Raw genomic sequence first — 25,608 nt, forward strand, 5'->3', positions numbered from 1 at the left:
TTTGTTTGTCTTTGCATACATCTCTATCTATTTGCATGTCACTGAATGTGCTTTGAATGCCGTATACCTGTCCTATCAGTCATGAGTGTGTTACAGTGAATCACCTGTGACTCATTCTAATGACCCAACCAGTTTACCTTGTCATACAACCACAAAGAGCACACAGGTGTGCGCGCGCGCATGTGTGTGTGTGTGTGTGTGTGTCTTTGTAAGACCTGGCCTCGGGGCATACAGCCGACATGCTACTGTGGTAAGGTCTTCCTGGGTTTGATCAGTGTGTTTCGTGTGTGTCCGGTTCAAGTGAAGACAGTTGACCCCGGTGTTTGGGTAGGATGAGTAAAGTCTAGAGAGACAGACTCTGGTGATCTTCAGAGACAGGAACTGAATCAAATGCTCGCAGGGGAAAGGCTCTGAGGGGAAACCTGACTGTCAGTCAAAACCTTTCTGACTCTCTCCAGACAAAAGGTTCGACTCATTGCACACAATTCAGGCATTCAGGAAAGGAAGCAGCCAGCCCATTCTACTTGTGCCTTCGGTGAAATGAAGAGAAAAAACAAACCTGTGTTAACATCCTCCGCTGCAGCTAGGAGCAAGTAACTACACGTGCTGAAGAGCGCCGTAGTTTTGAGTAGCTTTCAATCTCACGACTGCTCAAACTGCTGAGCCTTCAAGACCTCATTTTTCACCGACTCAATTACTCAACAACTGTTCTCCTCCTGGCCCCTCCCCTTCCACCGTGCCTCATCTCCCCTCCTCCTGGGTTGGAAGTGATCATTTGTTCTTTTATTAAAGTTGATAACATCCCTTGCATTGTCTGAGTGTGCACGCTAGAGAGCCGCCCCTACTATTCTAGCCTCCAGCGTTTCGTATTATTGGTGCATTATTTCACGCATGCCCTCCTCTTTTATCAAGCGCTTTTGAAGTAATGTTAATAGACTAGAAAATTGAGACATTTATGAAGTATGGGCCGTGTTTATGAAAAAATCCATAAAGTATGACAGCGGAGAGGTGAGATAAAAGCAAGGTTTTAATAGATTATGGCAAACAGGGGAGAGGCGTCAGATGCTGACAGGCACCTCCTCCGAGATCCCTCATATTTTATGGGATTAATTTTGTTGTATTAGAAATGAAGTTAAATGTCCTAATTAATCTGTTCGTGCTGCATGAATACCTCCCTGAACGCGGATGCACGCACACACACTGTTTTTTGGCTAATTACTCTTCTGTGGTAATTGAGGTAGATATATTCTCTAGATGCAGGCTGAGGAAGTTTGGGGAGGTGAGGGGGGGTGGGGGGGTGTTTGATGTGGTGGTGGGGGTGGTGGTGGTGGTGGTGGGGGGGGGTCGCTGAATTGTGCAAGTTGGCTCTTTTACAGTAGTGAAACATTCTGGGTGAGAACAACAAACCATAAAACTGAAGCACTTAGCTTAATTTCAGCTATTCATCACTAAAAATTTTTTGCTTTCTCACCCGCCACACTAGCTCATATTTAGCTGTCAGCCCTTTGATTATTCACCAGGCATACTGGTGTGTCTCCTATCTTCACAAACACATCTTGTACTATTTGTTCTCCCACAACATTTTTAATGAAAAACACCATAGTTCATTTGTATGTTAATTCTAAAATACAGATGAGGAATGATATCGCCCAACATTTATATTTTGAGGGGTGATCTGCCACATCTCTCAGTCTGGCCAAAGTGTCACAACAACTTCTATGTTTCAATTTAGGGATTTTTATAACAAGTCATCCCTGTCTCTATCCTAAAATGCCTTAAAAATCATCTTTGACACTTTGTTGACTGAAATAAACCAAACCAAAAAAGGGTTCAAACGAGCAAAAGAAACTTTCCTCTATTTGGTGCTACATGGGTGGCCCAACCTCACCATGTCTCGGCCTGACCTCTGAACTCTTCATCAAGAGGGTTGGACAAAGTTCAGCTCATTGTTTTAAGATACTTAGACTCTTGTAAGAAGATTACTCAAATTCTCGCACCCGCCTCAGTACGCTCCTCCCTTTGATGTTAATTGGCAGCGTCAGATCCACTTCCCTCCTGATGCCTCGCGGTCCACTTTGACAATTTTCAAAATCCAATGCAAATCCTATCACAGGCTTGCGCAAGAAGGCCTTCCGCAATATTGACTGTCACTCACAATTAGGGGAATGAGGCAAGGGGTTAGTGTTCACCAGCAACCTGAGGCTAGCGCAGTCAGCTCCCCAAACACAGCCCGCAGAATCTGATCAGTGAGTATAATTTCCCGGCAAATATCCCAGGGGTGAGCCACTTACCTTAACAAGAAAGAGGAGATGTTTAACAACCATTCAACTGATAGTCAGTCTGTTCAAACCCGGTTTGGCTATTGTGTTTGCGTCTGTAAATGTAGATCCAAAGGGAACGTGACGGACATGGCAGCATTAACTTACGTAGATGTGGAAAATACATACTACAGTTTCAGACTTTAGTTGTTAACTCTGACTTTAGTAAATGATGGGTTAATTTTTTCCATCTGGCAACTCATAAGCGTAATAGATTGTTATTAGTATAAATGGAATATTGCTGGCTAAAGAAACAGGCCGATACTCTTTTTTTCCCTGCTATTATACTAATGCAACAGAATTGTTTAAAAGCTCCTTCTAACAAACAACAGACAGAAAATGTAATAAGTTTTATTTCTTTTAAAAGCACACCATTACTTGGCTTTTGTTGTAATGAGAGAATTTGTTTAAAAACTGGATGTCTGAGGTCATCTCTTGCTTTTAATGAATTGATTGATGCAATAACAGAGTGACATTTCTTATATCTTAATTAGATTATGCAAATTGAGTCCAAAACAATGAAAGCTAAATTTTCAATTAGATCTCTGAGAAATAAGACAGCAAAACAAAACAATTAGTGGCAAGAACTTTGATGTTACCAGACTCACAAATAACATTACACGACATGAGATAAATACTATAGTGAACGCAACCGCTACGCACATGTCAATCAGGTATGGAACAATATGAAACGATGTAAAAACAAAGCATAAATGAAATCATCCTTTTTGTCTTTATAGCTCGAGGCTTTCACCTAAACTACCACGATATTATACATTAACATAAAATACACCGAGAGGCCCCCTGCTTTGACATCATAAAGGTTAACTAATTCTTTAAATCAAGACAGATCTGAATCTGTCAGTCTGCCAGGCCGAGTCGACGTTCAGTCAGCTTGCCATTCCCGAGAGCTGAAGCTGAGAGACATGACAAGCCAGGCAGACAGATGAATAGATGGATAGAGTTTGAAGATCCAGCATCCATCACATGCCAATCCCTAATGCCGTTTCTCTCTACCTACACCACTACCACCCTTCGTGGTGGAGACTTACTGTGGTCAAATCCTGCAGGGCCCGAGTGCCACGTTCTGTCAGTAGCCATGTGCTCTCTCTCAAACCACTGGACACTTGTCAGAATGAATACACTGGTCACAATGAAGCTGGATATTGATCAGTTTATGGCTATATTGACCATACACGTACCACAGAGGAACTAGGTTTTCTCTAATTAACAAGAAAGTGAACAATTAACCAGGATAACTCATCAAAAGGCACTATCATTTGCTATTTATTTCCTCCGCTGAGTCGTAACTCACCACCCCTTCAAAGAACTCATCACAAAAACACCTCTGCTACACAAAAATAATTACATCATCTGGACATAATTAAGAACACAGATTCATCTTTTAATCATTTCAAGTTTAAACCAACCCCCCTCTTCCAACCCACTTGTATAGCTGGATCCTGCTTTTAATTACTAATTCTTTTCCACAGACAGTGAACGTGGAGAGCTCCAGGTTATTTGGTCTCAGACAGCAGCTTTTCAGTCTCTGTTGTTGCCAGAGCCCTGTCGCCATGGTGTTACACGGCAACAGTCACCAAGGAAAATTGTCATTAAGACGGAGTCAACGTGGTACTGGTGAGAGGAGGGGTGGCACCGCATGCTTGCTCACAGCACGGGGGTAATTGTATCAATATGTAAAAATCTCTGACTGTACTGAAGAGTTGTTAATACATTTTTGATCAAATTAAGTCATTGTAGCGTGGAGGAGGTGCAGACACACTGAGAGACGACGCAGGGGTCATATGAAGCTCTGTGCGCAGCTCTGAGAAAGCAAACTCTTCTCATTGTTTTCTCAGACGGCTTTGGATATGAATGATCATTAGAGGGATGAGAGATTAAACTGTTTTCCAGATGCAATAGCACATGCCCACAGCTGACTTCAATTTCATGTCTCAATGAGACTCCATTGAGGAAATCAAACACTGCTGGCATGTTAAAAGCAAACCTGACTCTGTAGGTTACAGCTCAGGAATCCAAACTGCACAAGATCCTCTGAGCACCAATGACACACTGGTGAGATATGCCGTCAAGCTCGAAACGAATAGCTAATCCACACATGTTCTCACTCATAGACGGATTTGGCTGCAGGATCAAGGACAGTGTGGAGGAGATGGACACTATCCTTGTTGACAGTACCTTGACAAGTGTAATCCCATACAATACACACTGGGTAAACAAAACACCAAGCCAACCGTGCAACCACGGCCCACACTTCCTCTGCTCTGCCTTTGAATTCCACATTCTTTCTGGTTTTTAAACAATATGAAAGAAGTTCAATTCCTAGCTTTACAAACAAGTGCAAAAATGGATACATACTGCCCACTATAATGGGGATACATATTTACATGTACACACAAAAGTAGTACTGAGAACAAACTATGAAACAAAACAACAATCACATGCATCTGCATGCAAAAGCAGAGAAAACTGCACATACTGCACGTAATCTGAGACAGTTCAGTTGCTTTGTAAGAGTCAAGCAGAACAAAGTGTCATAAGAACCAGCAGACAGATTCATCATTCTTCATATTAATCCTTGGTATTCCTGCATTAATCCCTTACTTACCTTCCCAAAGCGATATTCTGATTTGCTTTGCCAACAATGACACAAAAGAAAATAATTTTCCTTGTTTTCTGCTTGACCACTCCAGAAAAGGGCCGAGGGATTCAGAGGGAGGTGTTTCATTATCATTGCAATAAGCGGTCAAGTCGGGAATGTGAAGGTGCAAATAAATAATAATAATAATAATAATAATGATGATAGGAACTGATGAACTACTGGAAAATCATACAACAGGCTTAAAAGTAAAGGATATTCTTTAACACAACATTAATGCTAAATTAAATGATTAATGGGATTTAAAACATTCTCTGACAACATATTGTCAATTGAGTATCTTTTGATTTCTTTGACAGACAAAATAAGTAATTTGAAGACATCTCTTTTGGCTCTGGCGACATATAATGGGCATTTGTCAATACTTTTAGACATTGTATAAACTGAAGCATGGATCGGTTAATCCCAAAACCAATTGATGGATTACCTGATGATGGAAATTATTGTTAGCTGCAGCTCTACATGGCAAAATCGGGCTCATTCAAGCATTTGCTTTCCTTTCTGCCTGCCATCAATTTCAAACTGTCAGCACCTCTCCCTGTTGTGGACCTTGGAGTCTTACCCTGAGGGCCTGGCTGTAGGGACCAATGTTGGCTGGGGCCCAGTGGGACAGACTCTGGACATGCAGGGCCTCTCTCTGGTGGAAGCAGTCTTCCTGCAGGGGCTCAGTCCAGTCATGGAGCAGACAGTCCATCAGCATCAGCTGACCAGCAGGCAAAGGAGCCTGGACACACACCCTACAAGAACGAGGGAAAAGGCGGCTGCAGCAATAACTCAAATAAGGAATAAAAATCCTGTAGAGCAGTAAATGTTTGTGAGCTTTTCCATAACAAAGACAACAGACAGACAAACGCCTGTATGTGTGTTTGCTTTTACCTGGCTGGAGGGTTTATGCCAAAGTGTTTCTTATAAACCGTGTTGAGTGGACCAAAGTCGTCCATGCTGCTGACATACAGGTGAACCAGGATAATGTCCTTAATCTTCCAGCCTCTGCTGTCCAACTCACCTGGACACAAGCAAGACATTTTAAATGAATACAGTGTGACATATTGTAAATTTCACGAACATACCGTGCCTCACCTTGGTAAACGCTTTTGTTTATCACATATAATAAAACTAGCAGAAAAAGCAGTACACGCCAGATGAAATCCAAATTTAGCACATTTACATGGGAAGATTTGTTTGTGACCAAAAGAGGAGCACTAGTACATCCTTGCAACTGGTTCTTTGAGACCCATCATTCTGGATTACCTCTATAACATTATCTATTTTGTGTATATTTGTATTCATGTATATTTAATAGCAGTTTGGGACCATGTTAACTCAGTATTGTTTAAACTTCCAGGTTTACGGCTGTGGTTTACTCACAGATAAAACCAATCAGTTCATACAGTCGTTTGTACGCTATTACCATTAAGAGGTGGATAGTTAATGAAAGTTTTTTTTTCTTGACACTGAAGTCCATTGAGGCTGCTTTAAAGTGGTAATGGTGTTTGTCCCCTCTTATAAAGCACAGTCTAACACAGCACGTGTGCACATCGCAGGCTTTGGATGCAAACGCAGGCGCAAAGGGCTCAAAGCGAAGCCGCTCTCCCTACAATCATTTGAAAGAGCTTCAAGTTTGTTTTTCCTTTGCCAACACCAGCGTCTCAGTCTACTTCGCCCTCATACAAAGAGGTTGTTCATTAAATATTAACTTGTTTAATATTGTCTCTGCACTGTGAAGGCTGTTCAGCCGAGCACCACGATAAACATTAAATATGCTTTTCATCTTTCGCTCCTCTTTCTCCATCAAAAAGGGAGAAAGAGGAAAAAAAGAAGACTGAGATACACTGTAAAAGCGTGCACTTTTAAACTTCTGCAGGGCAAACACGCTAACCCACCCAACATGACTTGACTTCACTGTGTGTGTGTGTGTGTTTAAAAAGAAGCCTGGTTTGGGTTAATTTAAAATGCTTGTCCTTGTTTGGTGGCCAACTCACTATCGCATTCTTGTGACGGATGAAGCCTCTGACACACAGGGTTTTGCCTGCTGGGTTGACAAGCACTTTTGAATAAGGAACGACTTTTCAAGCTCTGCCACACCTCCTTGTGTGTGTTTAGCTAACACAGCAAGGAGAAAGAAAGACACTCAAGGGACAAAGAAGTTTTCCCCATATGTTTTTTTCCATTGCTTTTTGAGGGCTGAAGTACAGTAAGCCCCTGCAGAACCCGTTTCTCTGAGCCGCTTTAATCACCCCTGGACAAAGGAATTCTATATAATCTCCCCTCGATTCCTATCAAAGATGTAATTTTTATTTGCTCTTAGAAAACATGGCATATCAAAGGTTAGTTTACTTGTGTGTGTGTCGTTCTGTGTGCTTTTCGCTTCGGTGATTTCAGAGAGGCAAAAAATCATTTTCTAGTAGACCCTTGTGTTTTTCCTGAGTGTAGAGATATTTAAAAGCATGTCCACAGTTGTTGTACACCGTGTTCTACGTAAGTGTTCACTCTCTTCTACTTGCTCTCTCTTTCTCACACTTTCCCTTACTTTGCAGCTGTATGAAAGCTGCCGATGTCTGGCCCTGGATCCCACCAGGGTCTTGGCTCTGAAGGCCGTTGATGCCAGAGATCCACTGATAGCCTCGAGAGCTTCTGGCCGAGCAGGATGGAGCGAGATCTGCAGGAAGAGATGCGACGAAATGATGAAGAAGAGGGTTCACAAGTGCTTTACTCAGTCAGCACCATCAGTTTGGTTAGTCCAATGTTTATAATGCTTGATCAAGACTTTCAGGACATGGAAAATAAGTATGTTGTATCAAATTTCTCTTCATTTATAACCAGGACAGATACTGTATGAGCGGGAACTCGTGCATATGTGGTTTATGTCGAAGGAGAAACGAATTCAGAGACTGTCACAAATACACTTCTGAAATGACGGCTCCTTGTCAAACAATCACTCAAAAATACCAGTATCATGATGCTGGCCGCGTGACACAGATTCAGCGAACGCTCACCACACACAGATATCATTTGACACACCCATACATGCATACACACACACACACACACACACACACACACACACACACACACAAACACACACAGACACACACAGACACACACACAAAATACACACTCACGCATGCATGTCTCACAACAAATGAATCTCACCGTGGCCCCGCTGACAACTAAGGTCACAATTTGATGTAAATTCTTGCTGGTTGTCTTCAGCTTGATCAGCATATTCCACCTCCTCAGTCATCTTGTCAATGGCGCTCTGGCAAGGACAACTACCATGGGGCAAAGCTCTCGCCACCACATCCTGCAATAAAGCACCACAGGGAATACATCAGGCCAAACGCCCACCAAAGAGCGCTGAGCCTTTTGCAAAGACAGACAAAACGCTGTATAATTAGCCAACCTTTTCAAATACCCCACCAAGCGGGCTGTGTTTGTCAGTCTTTCATGACAAGGGCCCAGACACACATAACTTCAAGGTGAATGAATACGAAAACAACATGCTAACATATTCGTGGCTCGGGCGAATAGGGAGCGGTGTTTTCTGATACTGTAGATTCAATCACGCTGGCTGTCATTCAAAACTCATGACTGGATGGGTGAGACACGTTTTGGATTTCACCAGTTTTTTTTCTCCTTTGTGTTTTTACTTACACCACACTCTGCTACTTCTTTAAATAACAAATCATTACCATCCTCTAAGGCATACATATTACCTGCCAAATCCTGCTGGGGCGTCACACATTTAAATACATATTTCATATTTCCTCAACGCCTCCCCCCCCCCTCACCCTGCCCAAGACTCATTCACCCCCCTCATCTGCTGTCAACTGCATTAGGCCATATGATAATCAAATTAATTATACTTCAGCCCCTCTCTCCTGGCCAGCATGAAAAATAGCTTGACTAGCATTAACGGAGGGCAAATGATGGTGGTCCATCCCCACCCCCTGAGCCCGGTGCAGTTTCCTCTAGTGCTGGTGTCACCGCAGATCTGTCACCCTGACGAGAAGAGCTTCAGAAGGCTGAACCAGGGCAGGTTCTCCCCTGGTTGCCTGCCCCCCACCCCCCCCACCCCACCCCTTGCAGACCCTGGATCTCCCTGCTCTTCCCCCAGAAACCTAGGGGTGGCTGTGGGAGCGCGCGTGTGTTTGTGCGATGGGGGTGGGAGCAGCAGCGTGGGGAGTGAAAAAATATATAGCTGTAGGGAGTGAGGCTGCAGGGTCACGGAGGTTGTGGGATGGGGGTATGTTTTTTGTCCGTAACAGTCCCAGCCCCCACCCAACACGCAGACACACACACACACACACACACACAGACACACAGATACAAGGCTGCAAACAAGAACACACACTCTCTTGCACATATACAAATACAAAACACATTACCGTGTGATGTGCAAAGAAACACACGTGCAAATCACATGCTTTTACCCTGGAGACATGTTGATCTACAGGCGAGCGCCATCCCTCAGTGTAACCCTTATACTCTCCACTCGCTGCAACAAAAACAACGGCATACGAGCAGCACTTCCTATCGCCAGAAACACTCATCAGCCAGTAGGTGTCTTATTAAACCAGACAATTTGAACAAGAGTAATTAAAAGTACACATAAATGAGGTCAATGTCAATCCATCACATTATTTGTTTGTTTTTTTTTGTTTTGTTTTTTTTTTTTACAAATGATTTAACCATGCTCAAGTTTTCTGCTCTTGCAAGGAAAGTCAAATGTTTCTAAGTGTCACCCCTCCAGTCTGCGAGGCCTCATTCAGCTCCTTCTAATATACCGAAAGCCATTTCCTACTGCCTCTCTGCAACCCCCGCCTGGGTCCGCTAAGCCAGCTACCTGAATGCAAAGCGCCTTAATGTGAGCAGACATGTTTATTAAGCTGGGCCTAGTTTCAGGCTGCAGTGAATATTGCAGACGTCAAAGTAGGCCATGTGGGGCTAGAGGAGAGAGAGCGAGGGATGAAGGGAGAGACCGAGAGCAAGAGAGTGCGGGAGAGAGATTGGCCCTCTGGAGGCTGATCTGAACCCTGCCCTACAGTGCTGTGTTTCTCTTCTCCTCGACAAAGTTGTCAGACACCAAAGGGTTTTGTTCTTGTATTTGTTTTGCCCTCAGAGTGGTTTTAAAGTAATCAACCCAAAGCAACTCAAACTTTTGTTGTAAAATTATTGATTCAGCATTGAACGGCATTGATCTTATTTGTCAAAACAAGTTGCACTCATGGATTCTTTCAGAAGTTTGACTCACGCTGTCTTTGTTCTCGGTGTGCATCTCGGTGAAGCGCAAGTAGCCAACTGGAGCAAAGGCATCTGCTGAGTGGATCACTGTCTCCGCTGCATCGCTGCACAAACACACAAAAACTTCCATATATTCTTGGCAAAACACAACTTCCCAAAGTTAATGCATCCACATGCAGTGAAACCTGTAATGAACACAAATAATTTATTGATTCACTCACATAACGATCTTCTTTTTGAAGAGAGGACAATCAAGAGTGAAGGTTTCATATTCGCCTCCTTCTCCACAAATATGGACTCCATACTTCTGGGAGAGCTACTCGTGAAACAAAACAACTCATTCAAATCCACACAAATTTCTGCATTTCATTTAAACACAAAAAAAGTAATTAAAAAGTTTTATATTACTAGTCTCCATGTTCAGTTTAAATCTTATCAAACTTTTCTAACACTAGTTTAAGAGAAAAATACCAAAATCAATCGCAACACCGGTAAAACCGGTAAACAAGAAAGTGACTGGTGTGACTGTGATTTGCTTACAGTAAATCACTGAAAGTACTGCACTGAGAATATAATCACTCTGAAACTAAACGTTAAAGTGAAAGAAAAATACAGACCGGTGACAAATTGAAGGAAAAACCAACATCAAGTGTCTTAGTCACGTGCTGGGCCACCAAAAGCTGCCTGAACAGCTTCAACGCTTATTGGCACTGGTTCTGCAAGTGATGGAACACCAGTCCTCCAAAAGATATTTCCTCATTTGGTGTTCTGACAATGGTGGTGAAGAGCGCGGCCCAACACATCAGTCCCATAGCTGTTAAACTGGGTTAAGATCTGGTGTCTGTGAAGGCTATAGCATATGATTTACATCAATTTTCAGTCTCAACCATTCAGTGACCCCTCGTGACCTATGGACACACACGGGCATTGTTGGATTTTTCCCTTTAAATTGTCCCCGGTCTGTATGTGTCACTGTAGTATTAAGCTTTGAATTTATATTGAGCAGTTAAAGACGTCTTAAGACTTTGGACGACTTTGAACTTCAACGTCGGGCAACCTGACTGTATGCAAATGATTCACACGTAGACGTACACAGAAGTACTGCAGTAAAGAGTTTAGAATGGCGGTAGCGTATCTACCGGTCTGTGACCTGTTTCAGATAGGGCTCCATGTCAGCCAGAGGTTTTCCTAAGTGCTTCTCTGGATCCAGGCCTGGCACCCACGTGGGAAATATGCACGAAGACAGAAATACACACACAAACGCCATTCCACACAGACACACGTATGGAAATAAAGAGGGAGAGAGAGAGAAAAAGAGAGAGAGAGAGAGAGAAGTCTAATCAACAACAGAGAACATTGATTGAAGATGACAGGCAGGGAGGTTTACGGGCAGTCGCACAAACACACACGTAAACCTGCACCCTGGATCTATTTGTTTGACTTTGCAAGTAGTGTACACAGATCTCTCCGGGTAAGGGCAACAGTTTTCAATTGCTGGCCGCAAAGACCCCCCCCCCCCCCCCACGCCCCCATGCCCGCCGCCCCCTCATCTAGTTCCCTTTGAGAACATAAACTCTGGAAAGAGATCTTGTTTATTTGCCTTTTCCCTCCCCTTCCCCTGAAATGGTGCATGGAAGTGACTCACAGGCATGGGAGAGAAAAGAAGGAGGGGAAGAGAACGGTGGAGGAGAGCTTTGTATGCATACCCAGTGGTGGCACACTCCTAAAATACAAGCTCACTGGCCCTCACTCCCCACACAAACCCCCCCCCCCCAAAAAAAAACACGAGTAACCAACCAACAGCCTGCATATAGCATATTAGCAGGAATAAAAGGGTGCACTTAAACGGTGAACACGTTCTTCAGGTTGTTGAGCACTGGACGGTTTTAATCCTTTGTGACACTAAATCCTGATTTTGTCTGCCAGGCGCCTGTTCCTGATGGCACCACGGTGAACTCCATCTCACCCCTGTAAACAACTCCTTTCACAAAGAAAGTGCAGCCTACATTTTCCTACTGTACATTCTCTGTTCCAACAAAAAAAACAAAAAAACAAAAGCCCAGTGTACCAGGTGCTTTCTGCAAAGAATTAAACAATAATAACGTAAGAAGACATGAATGTAAAATGTAAAATTTTAGGAAATTCCAAACCATGTACTTATATATATATATATATATATATATATATATATATAAGTGTTATAGAAAAATAAGAAGTACATCTTAATGGCCACTGGCAGTGGACCACCTCATTCTTCAACGTTTTCCATTTTCTCTTTCTGTGGCTGCCTAGTACTTGATTGACATAATCACTAACAAGTTACTGATGACCTACACGGAGTGATGTGCAGTTGTGACAGTAATGCCATCGCAATAAAAATTTTTTTTGCTGAATTGTCCCTAATAATTTCTCAGAAAATCTAATATAGCTACTCTATTCCAAGGCATCACACGGTCCTGTTCATCAGCACGTTCATGTGTTTAATTAAAGGAACAAAGTTAATCGTAATGTGAGAATCTCTCTTTTCTCATGGCCTGACAGCCTCAAAGGTTAATGTGTCATCCGTGGGCCCCCATGGGGAGCTATGGACGGGAGACGAGAGGGAAGGGGAGAGGAGACGTGAAGGAAGGACGTCGCATCCCATCCCGAGTTCATCTTAATCCCAGCTGTGTCTCTCCTCCGGGCCCCAGTGGTCCAGCACTACAGGGGAGAGACGAAGGGCCACAGTGGAGGCGGGGAAGGGAGGGGAGGGTGGAGGGAGTGTGGAGGGAGAGAATGAGCAGACCCTTATTCTCTTCCCAGGGGATCTGTGGTCTTAATTAGTGTGAGAATATCTAATCTCGACATCCTCTCATCTTAACCCTGCCACAAAGGTAATAAGGAAGGAGAAGAAGAAGAAAAAAAGCATTAAAATTCAATCCCATTTAAATATCCTCTTTAATTAGTCATGCCTTTTAACAAATTTTAATAATTGGTTCCAAATTGCTGAGGGGATGCCACGTTTTTTAATATGTTCATTAACTTCCCTGCTCTTAAATAATATATGATACATGATTTGATATTTACAAGGAGGGAAGAGGACGATGGAAATCGAGGAGGACAGGAGTGAGTGATAAAACGATACAAAGATGGCATTAATGTGGAAGCATTTCTCCCAAGACCACTTAGCACTTGTATGAGTGTTTTCTTAATTGATGTTCCTGACTGACTTCAGGTTACTGGAACCATTTGGAACTGAGGATAGGTGGAATGAGCTTGCATTTGTACAATACATGCTTTGAGAAGTCTTTGAGTGGCCACTGGTGTGAGCCCTCAGCGATATAACACCACTCATTTACATGATCTTCACATCTCTGTCTCCTCTGAACCTGTTTTACAACTTGACCTAAACCCAATTACCTAACCTCATTATGCCACATTAAACCCAAATAAGCCCACTAGAAGCTGCCATTAGTCTGCCGCCAGAGACAGTAAGACCGCTCCTTGGAGAGAGAGGAGCTTCCCTAAGAGAGACCGAGAGGAATGTCTCTCCTTTAAAAGGGCTTTTTACCTCGTATTATCCCATAAAACTCCAATTAAATTCACTGAACTTTAAAACCAGGGAGTCCAGTAATGAGGGAGAACATTTTTTAAAAAACCTTGTCGACATTAAAGGGGCTGAAATTGGAGAGGAATAAAAAGTTTACCAGGAAACCAGGAGCCATTTAGACAATCAAGTTCATTTTTATACTGATGTATGAAAAATGGGAAAAACCCGAAATGAATTTTACACACAACTTTATAAGACACAATAATAAGTTCACCATAAAGCAGAGAGCTTGAAATAACAAGTGAAATCCGGAAAAGCCTTTGATTGTGCTCAAAAATTCACTTTTTAAACGAAATTCTTGGACCAAAAGGCAAAGTTCTCAGATGAAAAAAAACATATTTTCCTTCTGAACTTACTAGAACAGAATATACTACTTTCACTTCTACCCTTAAAGATGTCAATGGCAATTATTTCCAGAGCACACTTTTGCACTAATTCTTTTTAACGATCACGATTGGCCTTTTCCCACCTTGAGGAGGTTGATTAATGTAAACCCACAGCAGTGAGTTACCTAACCAATCGAAACTGCGTGTGATTTTGCTTACTGAGTCTAATGCTAAATTAAAAGCCAGGAGATTGTAGATACTGTCTGAGCTGAGCTGAGCGCAGTATCGCAGACATCCGCGGGTTGTCTTAAGATCTGGCGTGCCAGCTGACAGCTCGGCTTTAATCCCTACCTTCAGAGAGAAAAGGCAGAGAAAATTGGATTCATGATGTGTAACATTTTAGCCTTTAAATGGATGAAATAAGCATCTCCTCCCTAGTAGGTGAGCGGCATCAGCCTTTAAACAACGCTCTCAAAGACCCCCGCCAAAACAATGGCTGTTCACTATCACCTAATCTTCGCAAGAGAGAGAGAGAAACAGAGAAATACAGAACGGAAAGGAAGAAAGAAGGGGAAGGAGGCGGCACCGTACAAAGGATGATAAGATTAAGGTTATATGTGAAATTTGTCAGGCTCTTATCTGAAATTCAGTGTCTGTGAACAGAATAATAGGCTGTGTGAATTGTGTAGCAATCACATCAAGATGAAATCTTTTCAGTCCAACCAATCAAATGGGAGAAACTGAGGGTATTGCAAACACATTGAACTTGACAAAATTAACATTTATTTATAACAACAACGACAACAAAAATAAGTTATGGGGTATTTACACAAAGGTCCAATGTATGTTGGGTATGCTAAAACTATTAGGGGCTATTTCAGCTGAACCTTGACCCCTATCCTGACTGTTTAAAAACATCAGTTTGGTTGAATTGCCAAGAGAACGTCATGATCAGTGGCTAACAGGCCCGGCAGGTTAAATGGTTTGGGGACTTAACTTAATGATTTTGTGTACATTTTCTTGCTGTGGGATAGCAAATGTTATTCATTTTCATTAAAAAGCAAGGGATAAGAGCAATGAGGAGTTTAAAGTGCTGACAAGCTTGTTGCATCTCCCCCCCCCCCCCCAATGGCCAATGTCAAAACAAAGTGTTCAACAGACTTCAAAGAAAAAAAATTCAAATTCATAGAAAATTATCTGCCCCAGAATTTAAAGAGCTCTTCACTGGCCCCTGCCCCATAAACAAAAAACAAAGCAACAAAACAAGTAATAAAAAAAAAACTTTAATGATCTTTAATAAAGACGAAAATTAATGGATTCAGCGACATCAGAATCCATTAATTAAAGGCTAGTCAACTGACAGAAAATTAATTGGCAATTAATTAGCAAATATTGTGTCTGATAGAGTCCGAATCCTGATCATCATCTTCTAATCTTATAAACATGTCATCTTGTATTGTTGCCTCGTATTGTTTCTTTAAATGTGCTTCGACACTACAGCTCCAACATTCCTCAACATACGGTAGGTAACTGAAAACAAAAAAAACAGGTTGTACATATATTTTGTTCAGTTTCTTTACATAACAATAAGAAAGATTTGATTTGATTTTCCCATTCACTGTCTTCCACACTAAAAGGACGGTCAGTAAAAATTCTACAGTGTCTTTAAACATTAATTGTCCTATAAGTATATATTAAAATATATTCGATCTCCTCATGTGGGTGAGGTGATCGGTGAAAGCAAATTTGTGACTCAAATTCTCTTCTTCACAGCACAGAGGCTACGTTCACGTGAAGGGTGAAAGATCATTCAGTGATAAAAGGTTTTCCGGCAGACAGAACCTTGATTTCACACATGCCAATTATCTCTGGAGCTGAGGACCAATTAACTGCTGAACCTGTGCCCCCATATACACCTGCCCCAATCAATCAATTAACTAATTACATGAATATTTAATTCTAGCTTGCGGAATCGCCAATTATCACAGTTAGTTCAAGAGATATTGCATTATAAGGCGACAGTTCCCCAACAAAAATATGCATTTCCTTTTTCAGAGAAACGCGTTTTTGCTAATTAGATGCTTTTTCTGACATTCAGAGGCTTAGACTTAGATAGCTGAACTTACTTCACTGTATGCAATTTGGCATCTTCAAAGACTAAAATCTTCTTTCTCTCTTTTGTGGTTTTAGCCTGCCATCAGCACGCAAATGAACGCTTTTAGAGAATTCACTTAAAGGATCATCCTGCAATTGGACAGCTGTCTTTTCACTACAGGGATTTGTCATCAAGGAATATATCCTCCCTTAAGAAAGAGAGAAAGTTTTTTTTTTTTTCCTCTTTATCCATTCACCGCTAATTTCCACCTGTATTTCTGAGCACCTAATGAAGGATATTAATCTTGAATGACTTCCTTCTATTCACAGCCCATTACAACCCATTTTATACCACCACAGAATATCATAAGCTGTTTTGACTGTCAGTTCAGATGCAGACTTAACCTTTGCCCTGTGAAAGTTGTGTTTTTTTTTTTTTCTCCTCATGAGGTCTGCACAAGTAAATCCCTCCAAATCTCTTTCTTATGCTCTCACACATAGACACACAAACACCAAAGGCCACCAGGTACGCCCTGCTGTCACCCAATCTCCCCTAAACAGCACACCTCACTGCTCAGAACTGCTTCCACCAAAGCTGCAATTATATGTGTGCTGCCTAAAATGCCTTGGGCGCTTGCACCCCCATTCAATTCTCTCCTTTCTAATTACCACTGCCTTGGGACAGGTGAGGAGTCAGGGCTGATAAGATCTTTTCTTTTTACCTGTAGCCAAAACACACATGCACACAAACTCACACAAACACCTACAGAAGGGAGGCCAAGATACACACTCCAAGGCACCCGAGGTGATTTTCCTTTCTAATTATAATCTTCCAAAAAATGCTGAGAATTTGCTTTTAGACGAGGTTGTGTTAAGAGTAGAAAGCTTGGCGGAGGTATCTGGGCTACAGGGTGACTGAGGTCTTTAAGGTGTGGCATTTTCTCTAGACGTACATTATAACAAAAGGGTAACTTGACATTATAATTGGTCAATAAACATTAAGACTGAGATCTTATCTGGTTGCAAGTGGAAATGAAAATTAATTTTGGCTGATAAACAATAATTATAATACCACAGAAGACAAATAGAAAATATGGGAAACATGGATTCTGACATCATCTCTGCTCTGACGGGCATGTGACAAGTTATATTGTATATTACCCAAAAGGCCTTTATCATGAAGCCATTAAAAATGATGAACGGGCCCAGCTAATAAAGCACCAAAGATAAATGGCTTGACATGTGCATTTCATGAGAGGTTATTTGAGCAGTGTTGAAAGAGATGCAGAATAACCCGAACGCAGCGCTCAGCTCTGTGGGTCATCAGTCAGCCGCGGACCCCTTTTCAATTGATTGCTACCAAAGGTGACAACAAGCACTTAACAGCACGTAAACAATGTCTACATGATGATCTATCGGCATGAGCAGTTTGAGAGTAAAAAGAGCCATTTGTTGCCGTAATTATCATTTTTCACTGGCACCGTCAAAGGAGATCCAGCTGCACTGTCAAGTAGATACAGGTAGGGATCTTAACATCATGTACCAGAGAAAAGAAAAAGAAAACTTTTTTTTCTTTTACTCTCTCCTGTTATGCAGTAATCCGATCTTCCTGTCCTCGGGCTCCAAAACAGGCAGACAGAGAGCAGGTGACACCACATTAACCTCTTCCCTCAATGCTGAAGCAGTAGAAAAACGTAAATGAGAGATACCAGATTCTAATCTTCGCTTCACGGACCATGTATTCTGAGTTATGCATAAGCAGAGAATGCAGTGTTTCTCACACACAATGACGACATGTGTCGCTTATTGACAGCTTGCATTAATGTGCGAGGTAATCACCTGTGATTATTTCTCAACTGCCAACCCTCCCTCCTTCCTCCACCCACCCACCTACCCAATACCACTGCGCACTTCCCTCACACCTCCTCCCTCTGTGCTTCTTATCTTTTCATATTGTTCTCTACTTCAATACCTTCGCCGCTGGCACAAGTCTCAACACCGCTGCTAAGCCACAGATTAATGATTAGGGCATTACTCTGCTTGTCTCTCTTTTTTTCTCCCCGGTTCCACCTCCCTCTCGCCTCCTCCTATTCCACACTTATCCAAATTCTGTCCCCTTCAAGCCACGTGCCAAACACTACTTTACCAACACGGCACCATCATGAGAGAGTGAAAAGAGAGTAAGAAGGGTGACCAGAAGGGAGGGGACATCAGACTGCTCACCAGCTGCTTGAGACACAAAAGAGTGACACACAAACTCACCGAAGGCGGCCACTTTGATGAGGATAGCATGGAGGTCAGATGATATCATCTCAGAGAGCAGGGACTCTTGGTCTCGGCGCCACAGGTAGGCCAGGGGCTGCAAACCTAGCCGCAAACATCTGAGGAACCGGTGAATGGGGGGAAAAAAAAAAAAGAAAAAAGGAGTGCAGTAGGTTGCAGAAACAGAAGAAGATGCAAAGCGGTTAATATTGAATATTTGCCAGCTACGCCAGAACTTCAAAGCCAACAAGGCTGGGCATTTGCAGGAAGGCTGCCACCCTGATAGGCCCCACAGCGCATGTTCCCACCTGCCACCATTGCCGGTGGCTTTATTCAAGGAGGAGACAAACACAAAAAAAAAACAACTCAATTTTAAGCTGGGGCTTGTCTGTTGCATAAACTCACAAGAAACACACACATCCACAGCAGGTAACTGGAGCCAAAAATGTCTGTACAACAAATGTCTACTACTCAAGAAATGTCTGAGATGTTTATGTCTGTATGTGCATCTAGCGTGTATAAGGGAAAACAATAGCTGACTGACAGCAGGATTTGTTAATAAGAGGGGAGCTTTAGTGCAGCAATATGTCCAGTCTGTGTCAGTTTAGGACAAGGGAGAACAAAGAGAGAGGGCTAAAAACAGAAGAAAAACAACGAAAGAGAATAAAACAAGAAAAAGTACAAGAAAGACATACTGGCATCTGTGTCACAAGGAAACCATCTAATCTTGAATAAGTCTGTTGTGTTTCACCCCTTATGGAAATGTGCGTTTTTTATATTAACAAACTCATGCCTATTATGAAACTATCAGTTTCATTCCTTTTCTTGAAATCATTGTTCCATAAAAACAGAGCCACGCCATAAAATCAAAGCTAGTCTAAATAAAATGGCATAAACAAAACTCAGTGTGTATATGTGTGTGTGTGTTATGTGTTTAAACAAAACTCAGTCCAAGTTTGGAACACACAGTGACTGCAGAGGATGTACTCCTTTCCTTCAGCGGACCACAGAGTGCGCGTCAGTGTCGGCCTGCACGCAGCGCCTGTGTGTGTGTGTGTGTGTGTGTGTGTGTTTATGTGTGTGTGTGTGTGTGTGCTTGCACTTTAGATAGAAAGTGAGTTCTGCAACATGAATGCACGTGTGTGTTTGACTTACACATTTTCCACACGGACCCTCTGGTAATCGGAGAGAATGGCCCCTACAGACACTGCCTCGACACCCTCCTTTTCCTGTGGGGAGGGAGGGGGAGACATGGAGCAAAGATTTCTGGCCTTTTCCATTATACAGCGTGTGCAGAGTGCATTGTAACGGCAACATGATGTCACCGTCCCATGAGGCCAAATACTCCTTGCTCAAACTACAATGCTAACCCAAAGTGTTATCTGAACAAAACCACACAAACACATGCTAACATATACACACGCAGACTGAAACAGACAAAGAAGGCAGATTGCTGGCGGCTTCTTCCTTTCACTGAACCGCAGTCCTGTGGGGATGTTTACACTCTGGTCGTATCAAGGCCTTTATGGTCCAGCCCATATCCCCCGGAGGGTTTGCGTACATGGCTTTTGTGAGTGAACTGTGAGTGTTCAGTGGGAGTGTGTGACTGGAGAAACCCAGCACCACTAAAGGCACTTCCTGGGCCTTATCAGCAGAGATGAGTGTGCGTCTGGCCGTAGCCTCCATCCTCTCCACACCCGGCTGGAAGACTGGAACCGCAGTGACAACTGGAAGTATCAGCGGAGCATTGTGTCTGTGAGTGGCGTGTATCTTTAATATTGCTGAGGGCTAATCTAATTGCTTTTCATATCATATTCATATTTCAGAAACAGTGAGACGACTGTGCACTCGAGAGATACTGACACAGCCTTGAGAAGCGCTCAATCTTCTCTCACGAAAACAGGCTTGATCCGGAGTGACACACACACAAACAAACACACGCGTGTGCAAGCCAGGGCTGCATGCTCACCCACATACATACAAACATACCCCTCTTTCTCCAGCTCTGTGCCCCTCCCCGACAGACACACACCTGCAGATTCATTAGAACATTACATGGGCTGTAATTAGAATGAGAGGCAAGGGTAGAGGCAGTGGAGGGATGCACAAGTCTCCAGTAAATTACCTTGTAGCCATTATCAATTTCCCTGGCTACTGGTCCTTAAGATAACCCCCACCCCTCCTTCTCCCTGTGGTCCCTTCCTGCAATTTTTCTCTGCCTGATAAACATGCTGATTAAAGCGAACAGCGTGTAAACCTTTGATACTTTCCTAAATGAAATCCATGCCCTGCCTGGGGCCTGGCGCTGAGCTGCGACGCACTGTGCCTCAAACGCACGCACGCACACACACACGCACGCACATACACACACACACCTCCACGTAGGCGTGCCAGCTAATCAGATAAAGGATGTGCTCTCTGTGTGGATGCATGTATGTGTGCGGTGTTTACGCCGCAGCAAAGGATGTGAGGTATAAAGGCGAAGCTAAACACATACACAGCTAGAATTTAACTCTTTGACCTAAAGTTAAACACCAAGAGATCTTAAGAATTTGGGACTCGGTACTCAAGTTTAAATATCTCTCCAACATGTCCAACACTGGAATATACATTATAGTCAATTCTGCTTCCCAGTGACAGTAATTAAGTCGGACTGATAACATTTCAGCCCAGCACAGACCCAAGGGGGCTGCAGGCGGTGTCATGTAATTCTAGGTAAGCCTCAGGGCCGGCACTCTATTCTAATACAATGATAACCTTTTCCCTAAATACAATTGTCACTTCCTAAAGAGGCAAATTAGGAGGTAAAGAGTGGGATAAGCAGGGACAGAGGAAAAGAGGAAAAGAGATAGGAATGAGAGTGTTGAAGGAGTGCGCCACATCAACACCAATTTGGTCCCTTGGCTTTAAACTTGACAGGACCAGACTTAGCCTGACAGAAGCAGAGAGCATCAGAGCAACAGCGAGAAACATCCTCCTCATGTGTTTTTGTGCCTCTGTCTCCCTCTGTCTGGTTTGTCTCTGCAGGAAAACTGCTGTAGGTACTTGTGTCTGTGAGGTTCAATTCAGTCTCGACCAATGAAACGGCTTGTCTTCTCACCGGCTCTCATTACATGATATCGTGTGGCCTTATAATATCCAGGCATACTCGCCACTAATGATAACACAAGACAAATTTCTCACACATCCTCTTGTTTTCAGTGGAGGCTCTAGCTACGAGACCTTTTGGCAAATAGCTTTGGAAAATGGTTATTTTTGGATACGGTTGTGTTTTTGTCGCTATTATGGCTATCACCAGGAGACAGGCAGGAATGAGGGGGCAGCTAATGCTGCTCTGGATGTGATTTTACAAATTCTAGACATACTTTCTCATCCTCTGTGGGAAAGGTAGGATAAATTACTGTGAAGCAGGCGTATATGTATGTATAAATCTGAATTGCTGGATATTATGGGAATTGTTCCATGTGTATTCATGCTGCCATAAAAAATACAAACTTTGATTTTATGGTAGCTGAAAAATTTATCAAAATGGTTTATAGTGAGAACACCTGACAAAGCGACAAGGTAGCTCATGAAGCACAGTATAATAATAAATAATAATAAAATCTTTATGAGAGCTATCTGGCTAAACGATGTTTTGACTACATTAGAGGTGGGATCCGGGTAAGAAGCTAACATAATGATAAATCAAGGCAGAGGTCATCAGGGCTCCTGTGACCCACAAACCACTTTTCTTTCTTCATGACTGTTGGCACAAGATCCGAAGAAAGAGCTCCCTCCCTGCCCTAATTCCACATCGCTTTTCTTTTTTTCTTTTTTTTTTTTTCAACATTTAATGACCCTAGTTCATTAAAGGAAGCTTCACCTGATCCAGGACCCAAGGCCCTGTATTAACTCATGCCCAGAGCGGGACTAATTCTGGCGTGATGTTGTGCAACAGCGCAACTCCCTCGCAGCCCCATCTGAGGCAGACTAAACAAAGGCCTGGCCTGGCTTCCCCTTGTCCTCTCCGGCAGGCAGAAAAGCTATTAATGAGGATCTATGGCCCAGAGCAATGGAAACCCTCAGTCCCCCCAGCCATGTCCATCAGGGTACTTAGCCCCATGCAGTCATTAACTTCTGTTACTAATTGTCAAATTCATTAAACTAATCCTTCCCCCACATCCGGATGTCTCCCGTGGAAATGGATGGAGAGGGCTGAGTTATTAAGATGTCAGCTGTGGGGAAGATTAAGGCCAGCAGACATGCTCTACAAAGAAACGATACGGCCATTAAACTCTATATCAAGGTAGTGTGTGTGATATACTTTGTAATTATATACACATTCATCTTGGTAACGGAGTTAAAGAGTGGTTTGAATGTATTCACAGTCACAGACATGCCTTCAGTCAAGATATGCATCTGTCCCAAAGATACATACAATACACAACAATCATAAAGTGAAGAATTGGGCTGGAGAATGCAGCTATTTTATCAGCTCTCAGCTTTCAAAGGTACTTACGCATGCCACACATTCAGTCTGGGTAATATTCAACAGTCAAAGCCATTAACAGCATTCAAGGCAATTAGAAAGCCATAAAATATTAAAAATTCAATATTCATATTCATATGGAATACATCAGAACCCTCATTAGCTCTCTCTCAATGGCTGTCACAATGAGATCTTAATTATACACCCTAACAATACAAAGCACCATTTTCTGCAAAATGGTGGGTTTCCAAAATGCCTGCTTCAGCCTTTTCTGACAACTAGGAAGCCAGAGCTGGCAGATCTCGACTATTACAGACACAAGGCCACACATTTCCATTACAAAATCCTCCTTTTATCGAGTCCAAAGTTGTTGACATGTACTTTGTATTATGTTACAGCCTCCTGTGATGTGGCATGCTTGTGCGCGATGGCAGGGAGGCGGGGAAGAAGACAAGGTGGAGAAATTAATTTAAGTGGTTTGAATGACAGTTTGCTCAAGGGCATCGGGGTACCATCCCGTGCTCTCCATTGCCGCATCCGCACTGTCATATCGACACCACTCCTAACCCCGCAGCCTCCCATCCCCTTCCTCCGTCGCTCCAACACTCCTTCTCCTCTCCATCTCCCTCTCCTCATCATCCCTCCCTTCCAGGATCCATCAAGTAAGTGACTGGACGCGCCGTGGCTTTAATGTTCTCTCCATTAGATCAGCTCTGGGCCTGTTGTAATGTAATGGGATTGTTCTCCCCTGTTTCTCTACATGGTGGGAACATGGAAAGGGGGTAGGACCTTGTTGTAGCAGCTCGAGTAGATGTGGTACAGGGGGATAGGGCCGGCTAGGGTCAAGTGATTGTGTTTAATGTAATGCAGACATAGTCCCGCGGGCGTGTTGGGCTGTCCTGACAACTCAGACGTGCCAAACTGACAGGAAGCTTAGTGTGAGCTTAGCAGGAGGAGACACTGCTTATTTGTTTTAAATCAGCATTCTCATTATCATTCTGTATAGACTGTTCTACTCCAAGGTGACTCCCAGAGTTGGTAAAGAAGTGCTAGGATGTGGAAGAGGTGTGCACAAGGTACAAGATACAAGACCAGTTATACTGTTATATGTTACACCCAAATGCTTACAAGATTATATACTGCTTATGTATACATTGAGGTTGAAACACAATGTACAATGTCTGATCCATCAAAAATAAAGCAACAAATGGACACGCAGGCTTAGCGAATGTCTTTGTAAAACAAACATCGGCCAAAACCTTGTCCTAAAAGGCTTTCAGAGACATTCCCCTCGGTAAATTGGTGGGGCTGTCTGTTTGAAGCAGCTGTTGAAAGACGGGCTCTTCCTTTGTGCTTGTGGATGAGCAGGCGAGATGACTCACCACGTGTCAGTCTTCAACCATACAGAGCGGTGGAATAAGAAAAACAAACTACTCACAAAGCCAGCTGCTCATAAAACCTAAATGTCCTGACCGGTTCCAGAGATGATGCGGCTCAGAGTTACAAGAAGGGCAGAGAGGAAGCAGAATGAGGGGGAAAGTATTGTCCTCCGCTGAGGCCACGATGCAGGTGTGACCAGTCAACAGAGGATATGACATTGGACATTGTCTCATCGACGCGATGAGTGAGCGACGGTCATCAAGCCGGAGAAATGTGACAAGTGACAGACTCGTGTGCACTGACTCGGATCCGAAGAAGAATGAAAAAAGAAGCAGCAGATTTTATCCACGGAGGTACTACTGCAGCTTTTCATGGCTGAGCTTGTATTTGTACAGTTTCCTCGCCTGAAGTTTACACACACACACACACACACACACACACACACACTCTTTAGTCTTGGATAGTGATTCATTTACAATGACAGAGCTGTTTTCAGCGATAGAGCCTGAGCATAAATATGCCATGCCGCACAGCTGGAAAATGTAGAAATTCATCAGGGTTAAAAAGTAGAGAGATTAACGTTTCACGAGTTTCCTCTCAGATATATATGGTTACGTAAACACAGGCCCAGCCAGTTGTCGGGCAGGGAGGGAGAGGGCCTTGGCCAAAGCAAGCACAAAGCCCTAGTTTCAGCAGGCCAAGGACAAGGAGGCTTTCCATATCAACATGCATGGAAAACTAAATGTTGGGAAGCAGCAGGGAGACATAAGGTCATTTATCGATGTACTGTATGTCCATGAATACTTGCAATTCAAGCAAGCAGCTTTAGTTATTGCTGGCTCTTAAAAACGCAATATTTTAATGGTTGTTTCTACATTAAATAAATTGTCACTCTGTGCTTCTACTGTCAGGCGATCAACTGTTTTTGGATTTTTTTTTTGGATGACAGGAACTCATGTAACTTCCTCCAAACATTCAAGGTCTCGCCTCTCACCATTAAAAGTATAAGGTGTTCCAATAAAAGAAAAAAGAAAAAAGCGTCAGCAACAGTTTTCTGTAGGGCATAATCCCAGCTCTGTCACAGCAACATTCCCACTTGGCTGAGGTAAGAGAGTGTTTGAGCGTCTGAGACAGGAAGCTGCGCGAAAAGGACAAAATCAAAGACGGAGTCTCCTGCCACAGAGAGGTAAACTATGTCAGTTGCTTTTCATGGTCCGTAACAACCACCTAGTCCACAGGGTGTA

General features: G+C 42.9%; 1 protein-coding gene across 1 annotated transcript in view; it reads right to left on the bottom strand.

Moving 5' to 3' along the window:
* Window positions 1-25,608, bottom strand: part of dph6 (diphthamine biosynthesis 6) — a 57,854-nt gene that overhangs the window by 22,704 nt on the left and 9,542 nt on the right. Inside the window, exons 4-12 of the mRNA XM_022750748.1 lie at window positions 19,669-19,742; window positions 18,514-18,632; window positions 11,393-11,454; window positions 10,464-10,558; window positions 10,253-10,346; window positions 8,152-8,302; window positions 7,529-7,657; window positions 5,875-6,004; window positions 5,561-5,735 (exon numbers count right to left, since the gene is read on the bottom strand). Of these exons, the coding sequence (XP_022606469.1) occupies window positions 5,561-5,735; window positions 5,875-6,004; window positions 7,529-7,657; window positions 8,152-8,302; window positions 10,253-10,346; window positions 10,464-10,558; window positions 11,393-11,454; window positions 18,514-18,632; window positions 19,669-19,742 (1,029 nt within the window). The remainder of the gene's footprint in view (window positions 1-5,560; window positions 5,736-5,874; window positions 6,005-7,528; window positions 7,658-8,151; window positions 8,303-10,252; window positions 10,347-10,463; window positions 10,559-11,392; window positions 11,455-18,513; window positions 18,633-19,668; window positions 19,743-25,608) is intronic.

Source organism: Seriola dumerili, unplaced genomic scaffold (genome assembly GCF_002260705.1).
Source record: "Seriola dumerili isolate Sdu_G_001 unplaced genomic scaffold, Sdu_1.0 BDQW01000149.1, whole genome shotgun sequence".
Classification (NCBI taxonomy): Eukaryota; Metazoa; Chordata; class Actinopteri; order Carangiformes; family Carangidae; genus Seriola; species Seriola dumerili.